This window comes from Anabrus simplex, chromosome 2 (assembly GCF_040414725.1).
Source record: "Anabrus simplex isolate iqAnaSimp1 chromosome 2, ASM4041472v1, whole genome shotgun sequence".
Classification (NCBI taxonomy): domain Eukaryota; kingdom Metazoa; phylum Arthropoda; class Insecta; order Orthoptera; family Tettigoniidae; genus Anabrus; species Anabrus simplex.
In genome coordinates, this window is record NC_090266.1 from 1,109,341,100 (window position 1) to 1,109,358,864 (window position 17,765).

The 17,765-nt window shown below is 41.9% G+C and overlaps 1 protein-coding gene across 2 annotated transcripts in view; it reads right to left on the reverse strand.

The window, feature by feature from the left end:
• LOC136863319 (dipeptidase 1) overlaps window positions 1–17,765 on the reverse strand; it is a 174,306-nt gene that overhangs the window by 95,755 nt on the left and 60,786 nt on the right. For both annotated transcript variants that reach the window (XM_067139704.2, XM_067139703.2), the window contains exon 5: window positions 10,579–10,711. In XM_067139704.2, the coding sequence (XP_066995805.1) occupies window positions 10,579–10,711 (133 nt within the window). The remainder of the gene's footprint in view (window positions 1–10,578; window positions 10,712–17,765) is intronic.

Sequence of the window (17,765 nt, forward strand, 5' to 3'; positions counted from 1 at the left end):
TCAGTGTTCTTTTTACAGGTGACATTCGTTGTTGTCTGACTGGCGAATACTAAATCCAAAGTTTTGCCGTTACTATTGGGAACGGAATTATAGGAATTCAAGTCGTGTAAACTGAGGAAGTTTTTTAGTTCTTGGGTTTGTCTCGTTAAATTTAAGTCACTGTTTTCATTAATTACTGTTAGCATGTTAAAGTCTCCAGTAATGATTACATTACCGGGCGAGTTGGCCGTGCGCGTAGAGGCGCGCGGCTGTGAGCTTGCATCCGGGAGATAGTAGGTTCGAATCCCACTATCGGCAGCCCTGAAGATGGTTTTCCGTGGTTTCCCATTTTCACACCAGGCAAATGCTGGCGCTGTATCTTAATTAAGGCCACGGCCCCTTCCTTCCAACTCCTAGGCCTTTCCTATCCCATCGTCGCCATAAGACCTATCTGTGTCAGTGCGACGTAAAGCCCCTAGCAAAAAAAAAATGATTACATTACTATCCATTATTTCATAGTGAGATTCCATCCACCTAAATACCTCACAATGAACCTCTAGTTTTGCGCTTGGAGGTACGTACACGTTAATTAGATACCAGACCTTTCCCCGAATATTTACCTTCAAAAATAACCCCACGAAGTGATCAGTTGTTTGCTCAACCATGAGAACAGGTAATCCGCCTCTAACTGCAATGACTACCCCACCTCCCCGCCCCGTTGAGCCCCTTACTCTGTCAGCACGGTATACTTTGTACTTATTATAACAGACCTCGCTATCATAGACACTACAATCCAGCCAGGATTCAGTGAGCATTATAACATCGAAATTATTACTAAGAATATTTACATTTAAGTCATCTAGTTTAGTCTTAAGACCACGTACATTCTGGTAATAAATGGAAAGCCTACTCTTCTCCATCACAATTACAATTTAGGTAGGTCATCCTGGTAATTTATAACAATGACTCCAGACCCTTGGGTCTTGCGTATTTTAATTATACCATTCCTTACCCAAATGTAAGCGTAATTCTTCTCCCTCCGGACTGCACGGGCCTGGGAGAGCAACTTCTTCTGAGGAGGAGACAGACTCTCGTTTACATATATTATGTTGTCACCAGGAAATCCTAGTTGTCTGTTGGAGAGATTTCGCTTCACTCGCCTCCGCTCCATGAAGTGGTCCTTGTCCATTCTTCTTACAAATTTCACTATGATCCCGCTGTGTTTCTGGTTTGGTGCCTTAGGGAGTCGATGGCAAGCATCCACCATTTCTTCTTTAAGTTCTATGTCCAACACACGCCCGACTTCCTTTACCGTGTCTAGAACAAATTCATTCGGTATATCCGGAATCCCATGTATTTCGATGGCATGCCTTCTCGTATAGTGTTCAGCTTCCCCCACACGGATTTCTAAGGATTTTATTTTATCCTTCAGAAGATGATTTTCCTGGGTGAGGTTTTCTATATCTTGAAAACACTGTTCCATATCTTTTTGTTGTTTGGAAATCAGAAGAAGTACAGTATCATCTAGGACACAGTTCAAGGGAATTACCTAAGTCTGTCTCTCGAGTCTTCTGGTCTTCTTTCATTTGCCTCATTTCTTCAGTTAACTCTTTCAATAATTCGTGAATGCTGTCTAAAGAGGGGGCGTTCGTGGTAGTCAATGATGTTGATTTCCGCGCACTGTTTCTTGGTTTATGTCTTGTACACTTATCGCAATTCCACTCCGTGTATCTGTTTACACTGTTCGTACACTTCTTGTGGTACCACTTTTTACATGCCACGCATTGTACCTTGGGAGCCCTACCCAAGTCGACCGCACATTCTTCGCAGGCGCTCATTTCGCTGAGTTGTTTATGTGCTCCTTATTTCTCAAATTACTCGGGTTTATTGGTTAATCAGAATATTGTCACTTTGGTAGTAGTTGTCTACACTTTCAAGTCCCGATCTGACACTAGTTAATACACACTTTGCACGAGCTCGTTATTCTCGTGTTCTTCACTCAGCCGCCATAAAACAGAGGACACCTCCCCTACCCTGCCGGCCAACATTCTGATGGTGAAACTGTTTCCGGTCAACGGGAGTCGAACCGGCTAACCACGGTGTCAGACCGTTTAGACCAGGGCCTCTCAAACGCCCAAACTCTCACGCGTGCAGAGCACGGTGCATAGGCTCTGTGCACTGTGCATCGGTACGCTTCGCCTCAACTCGGCTTGACTCGGATGGTGTAGTGTGCTGAGAGCGACGAAGCGTTTGGTGGTAGACGACGTGTTTATCAGTGAAATAGATAAGCGCACGACAACAACATAATAATGGAGCAACCTGTTTCGAAGAAAGCAAAAACTTCCGAAAGTCCATTTCAATCGAACTGGGAACTTCCGTATTTTTTTGTTTTGTTTGTTTGTCGTGACGATAACGCCAAATGCTTAATCTGTGGGACGATAATTACGTGCGTAAGACAATCGTCTATTGAAAGACACTACAACAGACTACATTCGGAAAATTGTTGTGAAATCATAGGAGACGTCAGAGAGAAAGAATTAAGGAAGTTGAAACAGCTTGAAGAAGAGCATTCTATATCCACAAATGAGGTTTGTTCCAGTACTGTAGCATTTTCATTTTGGTTACGGGTTCTGCATTTCTTAAAAATTATGTTTACATTCCTCTCAAACATGTATGTGTATTTCTAATTCACTTTTTTAATTTGTTTAATAACACTGGTAACCTTGTCCCATACAACTGTGCGTCTCCGCTCACCACACGTAAACATTTCGCAGTGGGGGAGAAACAGCAGTGAAGGTGAGGAACGCGGAGACAGGCCGAACGGGGAGACAGGTGTAGGGAGAGAGGAGTGGGGGGTCTGCACTCTGGTCAACCAAGCGAAGTCGTCTTTTGCACCGTGCACAGTGCATGCACCACGCGCATGCACCCTGAGAGGCCCTGGTTTAGACTTAACGATCATGGCCACCAGGCGGGCTATGAAATAGGCTATTGTACGATATGAATATACATGATTCCAATTACTCGGAAATCGTTAGGTTAAAACTTGTGCAATTCTTTTCAGGACTTGGTGTTCAGTTGGTACGCACATACAACACGAACACGCTCTGAATATTTATTATGCAGTACTGCCCCCTTTGTGTTTACTTCTGCAGTTCACATGTGTCAGCCTGTGTTCGTGATTTTAAAGTTGCGTTATAACAGCATAAATAGGAGGATTATTATATTCTTAGTCTAATGTTGTTGTGACTCGGTGAATGACTACAGTTATTTAGTAATTCGGTGGGAATGTGTATCGGTGAGTTGGTTTTAATAAATAAAGTAAGTTATGTTCAGGTTTGGAATGTTATTGTTCGTAATTAGGGCAAGGAATGTCATGCACTTCCTACTCGTCGTGAGTGAACTCAGTTCTTCTGAGATAGTATTTATTATTCTCAACCGACGACTAGAAATTTACATAAATAACGCTGAGGACGACAATGCATTTGTATGAAAACTGAAATAACATAGTAAATTAATCGATCAAAATATTTTGTTTCGTGAATATAATGTGCTTACAGGGTCTCTCATATAAACCCAGACCGGTGTATGGGAGGCGCGCATAGCAGCCTGTACATGTTCGACCTGGCAAGCATCAGTCGCCAGTCTGATTCTCAGCTGTTAACATGGCAAAACAGTTATCCTTGAAACACCGTATTTTCGTATGTAAAAGTTCTGGTTTCATCTTAATAGACGTGTGAACAGTGGTGTGCAGAAAATCATAAAGGTGTTTATGAGTCCCCTGATTATGATAGGAATATTAGTGTTTGATGTGCTCTTAGTGCAAGACGAAAAAGTGGGCCTATTTTTTCGAGACGTCAGTAAAAGCAGAGAGGTATCAAGATGATATTTTGACGTCGTTCTTCCACCAGTTAACGGAAGAAGAAAAATCACGTGGGTGGTTTCAACAAGATTCAGCCCTTGCTCATACAGCAGACGATTCCCTTCTTAGAATCTCGGAAGTGTTTGCAGACAGAGTGATAAGTGCTGGTCTATATCCCCCTCGTTCTTCACATCTAACAGTGTGTGGCTTTTACTTGTTGGGTAAACTGAAAGGAAAAGTGTATCGAACAAATCCTTCACATAATGGAGGGACTGAAAGAAACATTACAGTGGCAGAACTCACTCGCGTCAACAAGAATGTGGTTACTAGATGCAATGCCTGTACAACCCAGGAAGGACGACACTTCCAGCACCTCTTATGCGGTAACATTTCATATAACATTGTATACACGCTTAAAGCAGGGCAGCTGCTGTAGCACTGAGTACAAACACCGTCCGTAAACACTTTGTAAACTCCCTGAGAAAGAAAACATAATGGTACCAGTATCAAATTTGAAAAGGAAATAATTTATATAAAATAGAATGGCAGAACATCATCAGATTCTATCAGGTAAGGTAAGGATGTATTCTGCCCAAAGGCAGGTTGGAACCTCCGCAGAGGTATGCCTGAGCCGGAGTTTACGTACGGTAGGGTGGCCAGTTCCTTTCCGCTCCTCCATTCCCTTACCCCCACCAATAGCGCGTGGCACCCATCAAATTTTGACCACGCCCAATGTTGCTTAACTTCGGAGATCTCACGGGATCCGGTGTTTCAACAAGGCTACGGCCGTTGGCAGATTCTATCAATCACACTCAAATCTAGACACCTACTGTACTGTTGAGATCCCCGCTGTTGAGATGAGATTCATGAGATGTACATGATTTTGTATTGTCTTTTCCTTTGTATTACCGTGTGATATTGTAGTGAATTTTTCATTTCCTATAAATTGTAAATGGTATCAGATATAATGTTAATTTTGTTCTTTTCCTTTTTTGTTGATTTTTAACTTTGTTTTTGTTAAACTTTAACTTCATAGGTACAGATTGTTAATGAATGTCAAGAAGGTACTTAATTGGGTGTAAAACCTTTGTACTTTCAGATAAATAAATAAATAAATAAATAAATAAATAAATAAATAAATAAATAAATAAATAAATAAATAAATAAATAAATAAATAAATGATGAAACCACAAAAATACAAAGAACTGAAGGTAGAATCCTAGGAAAGTACCGGATCATGTCAATAGAATGGCAAGAGAAATCAAATCATACTATAAGCTGATGATGCTATCGTCGCCATAAGACCTATCTGTGTCGGTGTGACGTAAAGCAACTAGCAAAAAAAATCTGATGATGCTCTTTCAGGAACGAAACATGTGGTTCTATTTTAATCAAAGTTGTTTCTTTTTTCAAGTGCAAAAACGTTACCATATGTTTACTTTTTCAGGTAGTTTATAAACTTACTACTCAAAATCAGTTTCAGCAGACTGCAGAACCTTGGGAAGGAATGAATATACCAGCATACCACATGATATGGCCGTACCCAGAATTTTTTCGGTGGGGGGCTCCACGAACAAAAGCTACCATATAAGATCAATAAAGAACCATGTGGATGGGTATCCTCCACGGGCCTTCAGGCAAGCGACTCAATGTTGAAAACATCCTAGGGATATGAGCTATGGATTTTAGGTAAATAAAATATAATATAGTATGAGAATATATTCTTTATTTATTCCTGACAATTATAACCAATTTCATAATCATCGTTATCCGGTCGATTAGATTAGCAGTTTGCCTTTTTCTACCACTACGAGCGCTAATGTGGGTCAATGCAGAGTTTCACATAAGCATTACTACGAGCGCTAATGTGGGTCAATGCAGAGTTTCACTTAAGCATTACTACGAGCGATAAAGTGAGTCAATGCAGAGTTTCACTTAAGCATCACTATGAGCGCTAATGCGGGTCAATGCAGAGTTTCACTTAAGCGTTACTACGAGCGCTAATGTGGGTCAATGCAGAGTTTCACTTAAGCATTACTACGGGCGCTAATGTGGGTCAATATAGAGTTTCACTTAAGGATTACTACGAGCGATAATGTGAGTCAATGCAGAGTTTCACTTAAGCATTACAGATGCTTGTTGTTTTAAGGGGCCTAACATCGAAGGTCATCGGCCCCTTAAGCATTACTACGAGCGCTAATGTGGATCAATGCAGAGTTTAACTTAAGCATTACTACGAGCGCTAATGTGGGTCAATGCAGAGTTTCACTTAACCATCACTACGAGCGCTAATGCGGGTCAATGCAGAGTTTCACTTAAGCGTTACTACGAGCGCTAATGTGGGTCAATGCAGAGTTTCACTTACGCATTACTACGGGCGCTAATGTGGGCCAATGCAGAGTATCACATAAGCATTACTACGAGCGCTAATGTGGGTCAATGCAGAGTTTCACTTACGCATTACTACGGGCGCTAATGTGGGTCAATGCAGAGTTTCACTTAAGCATTACTACGAGCGATAATGTGAGTCAATGCAGAGTTTCACTTAAGCATTACTACGAGCGCTAATGTGGGTCAATGCAGAGTTTCACTTACGCATTACTACGGGCGCTAATGTGGGCCAATGCAGAGTTTCACTGAAGCATTACTACGAGCGCTAATGTGGGTCAATGCAGAGTTTCACTTACGCATTACTACGGGCGCTAATGTGGGCCAATGCAGAGTTTCACTTAAGCATTACTACGAGCGATAATGTGAGTCAATGCAGAGTTTCACTTAAGCATTACTACGAGCGCTAATGTGGGTCAATGCAGAGTTTCACTTAAGCATTACTACGAGCGCTAATGTGGGTCAATGCAGAGTTTCACTTAAGCATTACTACGAGCGCTAATGTGGGTCAATGCAGAGTTTCACTTACGCATTACTACGAGCGCTAATGTGGGTCAATGCAGAGTTTCACTTAAGCATTACTACGAGCGATAATGTGAGTCAACGCAGAGTTTCACTTACGCATTACTACGAGCGCTAATGTGGGTCAATGCAGAGTTTCACTTAAGCATTACTACGAGCGATAATGTGAGTCAATGCAGAGTTTCACTTACGGATTACTACGAGCGCTAATGTGGGTCAATGCAGAGTTTCACTTAAGCATTACTACGAGCGATAATGTGAGTCAATGCAGAGTTTCACTTAAGCATCACTAGAAGCGCTAATGTGGGTTAATGCAGAGTTTCACTTAAGTATTACTACGAGGGCTAATGTGAGTCAATGCAGAGTTTCACTTAAGCATTACTACGAGGGCTAATGTGAGTCAATGCAGAGTTTCATTTAAGCATCACTGCAAGCGCTAATGTGAGTCAATGCATTGTTCCATTTAAGCATCACTACAAGCGCTAATGTGAGTCAATGCAGAGTTTCACTTAAGCCCTTATAACTAAATTCGGTGTGGACATTTCTCAAACATCAAAAATCGCCTGAGGGTATTGAACCAAGTAACACATTACAGAAAAATATGTAAATAAGTTAATTTGGCTGGGATTTGAATTATAAAGGAAATTAAAGAAAGGCTGTTTTTGAGGAGATGCATTTAGGCCGGAAGTGATTTTCGAATGTTTTTCTTTGTTTGATAGAGCTATCTAAGTCTCAAAATTACCGGGAGAGTTGGCCGAGCGGTTATGGGCGCGCGCGCGAAAGACGAAAATACCGCGGAAAGCAAGATTCATGAGAGGTGCACAACGGAAGGACAAAAATGCCAAGAACTGAAGGTAGAATCGTAGGAAATTACCGAAAGAACTTCAAGGAAAACGTCAATAGAATGGCACGGGAAAGAGTCCCTGAGGAGACCTTACGATACCTGTCAAGGTGATTATGCCTCCATATTTAGAAAAGATCCTCTATCTCATTTCACTTTAGCTTCATATTCAGTGCATGATTCTTATTGGACGAAGGAATTACAGAGCTAATTTTATGGACTGATATCCTCACTTCAAGGGGACAACTTTCCCATCATTTGTGCACATTAAATTGATCCTCCAAGTTATCCTAAATATGTTCAAATTTATTTACCTCTAGCGTTTACCCGTTGTTTTGCAGCTCGCGGGACAGCGGTACTGCTTTTTCTCGCTCTTTACCTTCCGTCTCTCTATTGGTATTCAAAGGTAAAGTACAGTAGTTATTATTTACTCTGAGTTCCAACGCTTGCTTCCCACAATTTAACCTTTTATAGAGCAAGATCTTTTTTCCTTAGTCTTAAAAATATTCTTGTGATGTTTGGGCCCGGAGGCGATGTATACGTGGATTGGAATGTTTCTTGAATGGATTACTTGTTAGTTTCACTTTAAAATAGAGTTATAATGGTGGGAAAATATTCGTATTTGAACACCATCCATTCCAGCGCAGTGTACCTTGCATGTCGATGGTGGCTATTTATTCAGCCGCCATTGCAATTATTACAGATAATTAGGTGTTATTTACTTTTATTTGCAAGTACGACGAGGTTAAAATATAATTTTGATTGTTGGAGTATCACAAACAATGCAGTCTCAATTTGTATGGAATGGTACAAAACAAAGCGACCTCACACTTTGGAGGAAACATGACTTGATGGCTTTACAGCCTTTTTAGTGCTGCAGTAAGTATAGATCCAATTATTACCTCTCACAGGCATACGCTCACCTACACTGTTGAACTCAATTTGAGCGCGAAAGACGAAAATACCGCGGAATTTATGTTCCACAATCAGAGTAGCGGTATTATTACAGCAAATATAATCTAATTGGTTCAAATACCATTTCAGAAATACATCAAGTTTGATTCACCTTTTAGTGCTTATTATTTCCCTGAGTGAAAATTAAAAAACATTTGGAAATGAGGACTTTATGCAAAATGAAGTAAATAGAGATACAGAACTGATCAATGCAAGGCCAACTAAATATTTCAATGATAATAATAAGTATGCAGTATATCAGCCTATTTGCAACTTTTGGTGCTGGATGAGTTTTGTATGATAACACACACGCAAATAGAGCTCAACAATTAGACGCATCCAGCAAAGAAACATATTCAAAACGACCGTAGTTCAGAAAATGCATTCTTACAATAGACCCTAAACGGATAGTGGCTTAATTCTTGATGATGATGTTTGTTCTTTAAAGGGGCCTAACATCTAGGTCAGCGCCCCAGGCTAAATCTCATTATGTCGTCTAACATTGTCACTACACATTAACTGCCTTGATTTTTTTTCTTTTTTTTTTTGCAATTCTGATTTACATCGCACCGACACAGACAGGTCTTATGGCTACGATTAGATAGGAAAGGGCTGGGAGTGAGAAGAAAATGGCCGTGGCCTTAATTAAGGTGTGAAAATGGGAAACCATGGAAAACCATCTTCAGGGCTGCCGACAGTGGGGTTCGTACCCACTAATCTTCCCAACGCAAGCTACGTGACCCAAACCGCACAGCCACTTGCTCGGTGTGCCTACAGATGCGTCATTCAGCGTTATCTGTAACAGGCAGTATGTAGTGTGTCGAAACATAAGAACTTCGGCCATATCTACGTAAAAATGAAATGGTGTATGGCTTTTAATGCCGGGAGATCCCAGGACGGGTTCGGCTCGCCAGGGGCAGGTCTTTTGATTTGACTCCCGTAGGTGACCTGCGCGTCGAGATGAGGATGAAGACAACACATACACCCAGCCCCCTTGCCAGGGAAATTAACCAATGATGGTTAAAATTCCCGACCCTGCCGGGAATCGAACCCGGGACCCCTGTGACCAAAGGCCAGCACGCTAACCATTTAGCCATGGAGCCGGACCATATCCACGTGATGCCATAACAGACAAAAATATAATTGGACCTACTTTCCACGTTTCCAATCCAACACAAGAAGAAAACTGTTTGCATATAAAGATAGTCAGTAGTCCTGTGACGTTCCTCAAATACACTACATCATTACGAAGAACATGATGATGATGATGCTTGTTGTTTAAAGGGGCCTAACATCTAGGTCATCGGCCCCTCAAAGTGGTACATATCGCTAGGAAAGTATAACCATGGTATTTGTCACGTTGCGGAACTAATCAAAAGTGGCGTAAACTCGCGGTATACCACACATTATGGCACTAATCACAGGTAATGTAATGTGCACATGTAACACAGACCTATGGTGTTTCGCACATTGCGGCGCCATTTACAGGCAACGCAATCCTGTGGTTTTCCGCACATAAGTGTACTAACCACAGGGACTCGTACTATCCCGTGGTGTTCCTCACATAGTGGGTACTAATCATAGGCAAGGCAGACCCATGGTGTCGCTCGTATGGTCGTACTAATCACAGGTACTGAAAAACCCAGCCGGAAGCACACACTGTCGCTACTAATTACAAACCCATTTTGTTCCCAACACATTGGTACTACGCGCAAGTAAAAGCGACCCATGGTGTTCCCTGCGTGATGGCATTAATTACAAGTAGTCTCATGGTTCTAATTCGATCTTCCCTTGGTCGCCCCTTTTAGTCGCCTCTTACAACAGGCAGGGGATACCGTGGGTGTATTCTTCATCTGCGTCCCCCACCCACAGGGGGTACGAAGAACATGGCCAGAAGGAAAAGTCGAGGTAATATAAGGAAACTCGTGGGGGTGGTAGGGATGTTATTAAATGGTTGACTCTCACACACAGACTTCTCGTGTTTATTTGTTCTAGTTTCTAGAGATATCGCGGTAATTTAGGAAGGAGACTCACCTTGCGCCGTCGAGACGAGTTGCATATGTGCTGGGTACTTATCCACGAGACGTCTGATCACGTCTATTTGTTCCAGAGTCAGCTGTACAGAGTCCAGGTACTGCGAGCCACACGGAACGTAGGCGGACCAGAACTGCAACAAACACATTTCCTTAGAGCTTGATGTTATGTCATGAAATATAATGGCACGTGGCATGGTGAACGTGGAAGCGACCTACGCTTCTATGAGGATAGGACCCTACCTATGATGAATTCTAATGCTGAAGACCACACACACTGACCCCCGTGTCACTGGAATTAACTAATGAAGGTTAAAATCCCTGACCCGGCCGGAAATCGAACCCGGGACCCATGGGCCAAAGCTAGCACATTAACCATTTAGCCACGGAGCCGAACTTGCCTTGGGTTCAAAGATGAAGATGATGATGATTATGATGATGATTGTAATTTAAAGGCCTAACACCTAGGTCATCGGCCCCAGCCTTGGATCCACTTGGATTGACGGACCTGTTCCCATTATCTCAGCCCTATCGAGACTTTGAGACCGGGCGAGTTGGCCGTGCGCGTTGAGGCGCGCGGCTGTGAGCTTGCATCCGGGAGATAGTAGGTTCGAATCCCACTATCGGCAGCCCTGAAAATGGTTTTCCGTGGTTTCCCATTTTCACACCAGGCAAATGCTGGGGCTGTACCTTAATTAAGGCCACGGCCGCTTCCTTCCAACTCCTAAGCCTTTCCTATCCCATCGTCGCCATAAGACCTATCTGTGTCGGTGCGACGTAAAGCCCCTAGCAAAAAAAAAGAGACTTTGAGCGTCGTATCGCGGAGCGTCATGTGCATATCTGACACAAAAACCTATGCTACGACTTTTTACAATAAAATATTTGTTGTTTTACACTTTCATATTAACATTGGTTTAATAGACACTTTGTTAAGCAGCGAATAGCGAATGTAATAATTTAAGCTCGTTTTTAAAGCAGAGGAGAACTAAAGTGTAGCGAAATCTCAGTACATTAATCTCGTGTTAGTGTCCAGGAGGTCAGGAGCCAGGCATACAGCATATATCACACGCCATATTAAAGTTCTAGCCACAAATTTCCTCTTCAGTAAAACAGCATGGGTTTTATTTCAGGTTATTACGAAGTAGGATGCGAACACTCTAGGACATGATCAGCGCCCCATGATCCCTCCTTACCATAATCAGAATAGTACCGTACTCGAACGGCGATACAGCAGTGTTGTTCTATTTAGGAGAATAGTCACGAATATTGGAGCTCACAGTTTAAGGGGATATGCCATCATACATTATACCGTTACGCCTTTACACGTTCTGTCTGCAAGACACTATGAATTAACTAAACGCCTGCACAATCCTGTATTTGTAACCAACTCTCCGGCCTCGTTTAGTTCCATACCTCTTGACTTCATCGTCATCTCGGCCTACCTCTCCATCTCTTACCCTCCATAACGAGCCCATTATTCTCCTGGGTAACCCATTCTGCTCCATTCCCCTCAAATAACCCAAACAATGCAACCGCTTGATGTGTACAGCTTCAGCCATCGATTTCATTCCTAACTTCGCCATTGTCCCCTCATACCAAGTAACCCTACCATTGCTCCCAATTCTTTGTACCTATCACTGTCGTAACATTCATGTCTATTACTTCTAAGTTATGAATAAGATATCCTGGTCCACTCAGCTTTCACTTCCGTATAGGAATGTCGATCTGGAGACAGACCGGTGTCTGGGAGCTGACTTCTTTCTTACACAATAACGTTGATCGCAACGCGAGCTCACTGCACCAGCTTCGCTGAACTTCGATTCAATTGCAATCAGTATACTATCACAGAGGGAGAATACTCATCGTAAACACCTGATATGATCTATCAGTTCCATGTTCCCTATTCCCAACCTGATATTCAATTCTCATAGGTTTCTTCCCTATTGACATCACTTTATTTTTGAAAATGCTAATTTTCGTATCATACTCACTGTATCTACACTAGTGTCTAAAAGTTAAGCATAATATTAAACGAGGCCATACCGCCTAATAGGAATGTCAGACGGATTGCTGAACAAACGGAAGCTGAATCACACACCAAATGTCACACAACTTGTCCAAAAACACAGTGTCAGAAAGGTTCTCATAGCTAAGGTACAACTTTGACAGCAGCTAACAAAACTTGGCATTTCTTCCACAATAAAATATGCTGTTAATACGGTGTATGGTTACCCCTAACGGCCACACATGCTTCGCAGCGACGTGGCATGCTCTCTATCAGATGGTCCAAGAGCTCTTGTGGCAGTCGATCCCATTCCTCCGAAAGGGCAATGCGAAGGTCTTGAGGGTCCATGGTGGAGGCTGACGAGATGCAATTCACCTCCCCAATGTATCCCAGGCATGTTCTATAGGATTAAGATCCGCAGACCTCGCTGGCCAGTCCATGCGATGAATGTCTTCGCCAACCAGAAAATCATCCACCAGAGCAGCGCGGTGCGGTCGGGCACTATCGTCCATTAAGAGGAAGTCTGGATCAACTGTACCTCTGAAGAGTCGAACATGTGGTCTCAGTGCCACATCCCTGTACCACCGAGCGTTAACAGTGTTCCCCGGAATACCCACGAAAATGTGCAGGTCCGTACGGCCATTCCACATGATGCCGCCCCACACCATGACGCCACCACCACGATAGTGGCCCCGTTCCGCGATGTTCCTGTGGTTGTATCGGCTACCCGGTTCTCTCCAAGTTAATGTGTGACGGGATTCGTTCTGCAAACTGAAGGGGGATTCACCTGTGGAGAGCACATGCCTCCATTCATTCATTGTCCAGTTTCGATGTTGACGGCTCCACAGTAAACGGGCCCGTCTCTGTGCTGGAGTGAGCGGGATGCACACCGCTGGACGTCGGGCAAACAGCCCTTCTGTTCTGAGCCTCCGGTACACAGTTTGCCGGGAAACGGTAAACCCTGAGACGGCTGCAAGCTCCGCCGACAATTGTCTTGCAGGTGCACTCCGATTTCGTTGGGCGGTTAAAGCCAGATATCTGTCCTGCTGTGGGGTGGTTACCCTTGGTCGACTTGGTACTGGCCTACGACTAACATCTCCTGTGTCTCGAAATCGTCTCCAAAGCCTGGAAATGACACTTTGTGGCACATTCAAGGATACGGCGACTTCGGTCTGTGTCTGGCCTGCGTCCAGGAGGCCGAGTATTCTACCCTGCAAAACGGGGTCCAAATGGCGTCGTTGTGCAATTATGTCAAAGCAGGGAACACTCCTTTCCTCTGAAGAGCGAGCACGTAAGGTTGGTAGGTGCAGATGCCGTGCGATTTGCGGTCTATTTCTTGTTGCCCTGCGTACTCGTAACTTATGCTTAACTTTTGGACACTAGTGTACTTTCAAGTTCAAGAATATCAGACTGCAAGCTTTCTGCACAGCCGGCAATTAATAGCAAGTTGTCGACATAGGACAAACTGCTTCGTATATTACTATCTAACTGAATCCGTCCCTGGCACGTTATACCTTTCAGTAAATGATCAATGTTAACTATGAACAACAAAGGTGAAAGATTACAGCGTTGTCTAACCCCTGTAAGTACCTCGAACCAAGAACAAATTCTACCATCAATTCTCACTGTAGCTCAATTGTCAACAAGCCCGTCCAGCATATTACTGAAATCTTCCCATGACTTCTTTTTACAATCAATAACCATTTGTTACGCTCGGTTTCAGTCATCTACGTAGAATTCCGTATCTACATCAGATCTTATTTAGAGCCATTTTTGATATGCCTTCTTTTACGTTTACAAGCTGCTCTCACTCCATCATTTCATCAACATGGTTTTCCCCATCTTTAAATACAGTTGTTCCTAGGCATTCTTTTGCTGTTTTTACTACAGCATCCCTGTGTACCACCCATTCTTTTTCTATATCCTGAACCTGATAACCGTCTATTCTTTGAAAGTTTTCACTAATCATATCCGAATACTTCTGACTAATATCCTCGTTCTGGAGATTCTCTACCATTATTCGTCTGCAGGCATATTTCACTTTCTCTCTTCCAGGCCTACATATATTTAGTCCACTGCAGATCAGATAGCATCACCGAAAAACCCTGGGAATACTCGCACATTCTTAACAGATTCCCTGAATTCAAAGTCGGATATCATGTAGTCTATTATGGATCTGGTGCGCCATGTTTAGCGGTGAATAGCCTTACCTTTGAAGAAAGTATTCGTAAATGCTAATCCCATACTGTCACAAAAGTCGAGTAAAGCTTCCCATTCCTATTAGCTTCCATTCCTTCCCCTCACCTTGTCATATCTTCAGTTCTATTTCCAGTTCTCGCCTTGAAATCGCCTATGAGCACTGTCCCATTCTTAGAGCTACCCTGCCCGCAATGTCACTCAGGGTTTCATAAAAGTTGTCAACTTTATCCTCATCTGCACCTTTACATGGTGAATACACCGAGACTTTTTCTCATCCTAATGCTTTCAACCGATAAATCCAGTGCTTCTTTGTTTCTGAAGGTACGGTAAACAGTAAACTTTAGATTGAAATAACTGTGGTGAAAATTTGGATTTATTGTTTGAAAGCACGTCTCTAGTTAAGAGCTGCCATCATCGCTTGAGGAAGAATGCAGAGAAGGAATCTCATGATAATTATCGACCGTATGATAAAATATATCGATCCGGTTCTATAGGTGTACACCTTCGACCGTAAGTCCGACTCGTTGGCTGAACGGTCAGCGTCCTGGCCTTCGGTTCAGAGGGTCCCGGGTTCGATTCCCGGCCGGGTCAGGGATTTTAACCTTAATTGGTTAATTCCAATGGCACGGGAGCTGGGTGTATGTGTTGTCTTCATCATCATTTCATTCTCATCACGACGTGCAGGTCGCCTACGGGAGTCAAATAGAAAGACCTGCACCTGGCGAGCCGAACCCGTCCTGGGATATCCCGGCACTAAAAGCCATACGACATTTCATTTCATTTTTCGACCGTAAGTGCTTGCCACTTAAAATCTGGGAACTTCGTTCGTGTGACTGTGATCAGCGTCACTTCCTGTTCACTTTATTTTGTTGCGTCTGTCGTAAATTCTGTAAGTGAACTGATTCGTTTCATATGGTCTCTGTCAAATGTAATGTATTCCAAAATCTCTCAGTTCATCCCTTCCGTCCCTGCGGATAAGGAATCTAGTTTTTCTTTTTTTTTTTTTTTTTTTTGCTAGTTGCTTTTACGTCGCACCGACACGGATAGGTCTTATGGCGACGATGGGACAGGGAAGGGCTAGGAGTGGGAAGGAAGCGGCCGTGGCCTTACTTAAGGTACAGCCCCAGCAATTGCCTGGCGTGAAAATGGGAAACCACGGAAAACCATTTTCAGGGCTGCCGACAGTGGGGTTCGAGCCTACTATCTCCCGAATACTGGATACTAGCCGCACTTAAGCGACTGGAGCTATCGAGCTCGGTGGATAAGGAATCGAAACGTTCTGAGGGTGAATCGAGTGAATGTAGTATGCTGATAACAAGTTTGAGGAAGAATGTAGATGTCGAATCCGTAAAAGCCGAACATGTTTTTGTAGCTACTGAACATGTGGTTACGAATAAAGAACTTTCCGAGTGTTGTAATGTGCAGCGAAAATATGATTTTTTGCGAAAAATTACTGGTTAATCATGAAAATTAAACACTTGACTGTAAAATATGTCAATAAGTAAGCAATTTGGACCCACATAGAAACAAGCAAGGTACGAATATTTCTAATTTTCATGTTACTTATCTTTGTGAAAATAAAATATCAAGTAACTTCACTCCGAAAAGAAGATCCATTATCATAAAATTAATTCCGTTCGGATGGCTGCCACTAATGCATTAACTGCTGCTAAAGACAAAGTTTGAGGTCTCCTTTACTCAAGCTTTTGAATATGACAAAAATTACCTCCAAAATCTTCAGAACAGCCTATAAAATTGGCAAAAATAATCAGGCATTCAATTATCTTGAATCTGAAATAGATCCCCAAGAGGTGAATGGTAGCGATATGGACGGAAGTTTGCATTCGAAAAATGCTTGAATTAACTTAGTTAAGCATATTGGAACTAAAATGACAAAAACGTCATTATGAAAATAACTTAATATAATTTAAAGATTTATTTGCTATTTAACGAGAGCACTACTATTATCCAATTGCCATCTTTAATAATATATGTAAAGACAATGCTTGCTGGCAAGGACGAACTTATAAATCTATTTGTTGATGCTGCTGAGTTGTACAATGTGTTTGCCCAAGATATTCTTCAATGTCAGATGAATGTTTTGAATAGAATAGTCATTTCTCAAGAATATCTGAAAGAGAACCTTATTGCATTAGCATGTGATGGAGCAGCTGTGATGTTAGGGTAAAGGTAAGGCCTACTGATCTTGATTAACGAGCAATATCCGCATGTCTTGTTTAAGTCATCTCTTGAGAATCTTTACACACCATATCGCCAGTCACCTAGAAATACCAGAGAAATTACAAGTACCTTTTCTGAAGATCTGGACCGGCAACAGCACCAAAAAGTAAGAATTCTGAATACACGTTTGGTAGCTTCAGCTAGAGAAGTGTTTCTGCAGTTTGAAAAATTATGAATTTTTCGTGGAACATTTTTAAAGGAGCAAAATAGGATGAGAAAAAGGATAGGAGCGAAAGAATCATGTATGATGGACTCTTGAGAAATATTACGAATGTTGATTTTATTCTGATCTTGGACTTCTAGTGTTGTTAGAACTCAGTTTTGAACTAGAAGCACGCGATATGACTGGTTATAAGGCTCATAAACTGATATTTATTTATTTATTTATTTATTTATTTATTTATTTATTTATTTATTTATTTATTTATTTATTTATTTATTTATTTATTTATTTATTTATTCCTGACTTACATTTATGGCGAAGTTAGGGCTCACGGTTCTCTCTTACACTTAACCACTTTAAACAAAAAAATTTAAAAGTGTAAAAATAAGAGTAAGGCATAGTAATTCTCAAAGAAATAATACTACAGACAGATATACAATAATAATAATAATAATAATAATAATAATAATAATAATAATAATAATAATAATAATAATAATAATGACTGAAGTGCATAACAGATGAAGAAAACCTATTCACACGACATACACACAATGACTCACACAACTCAATTATATGT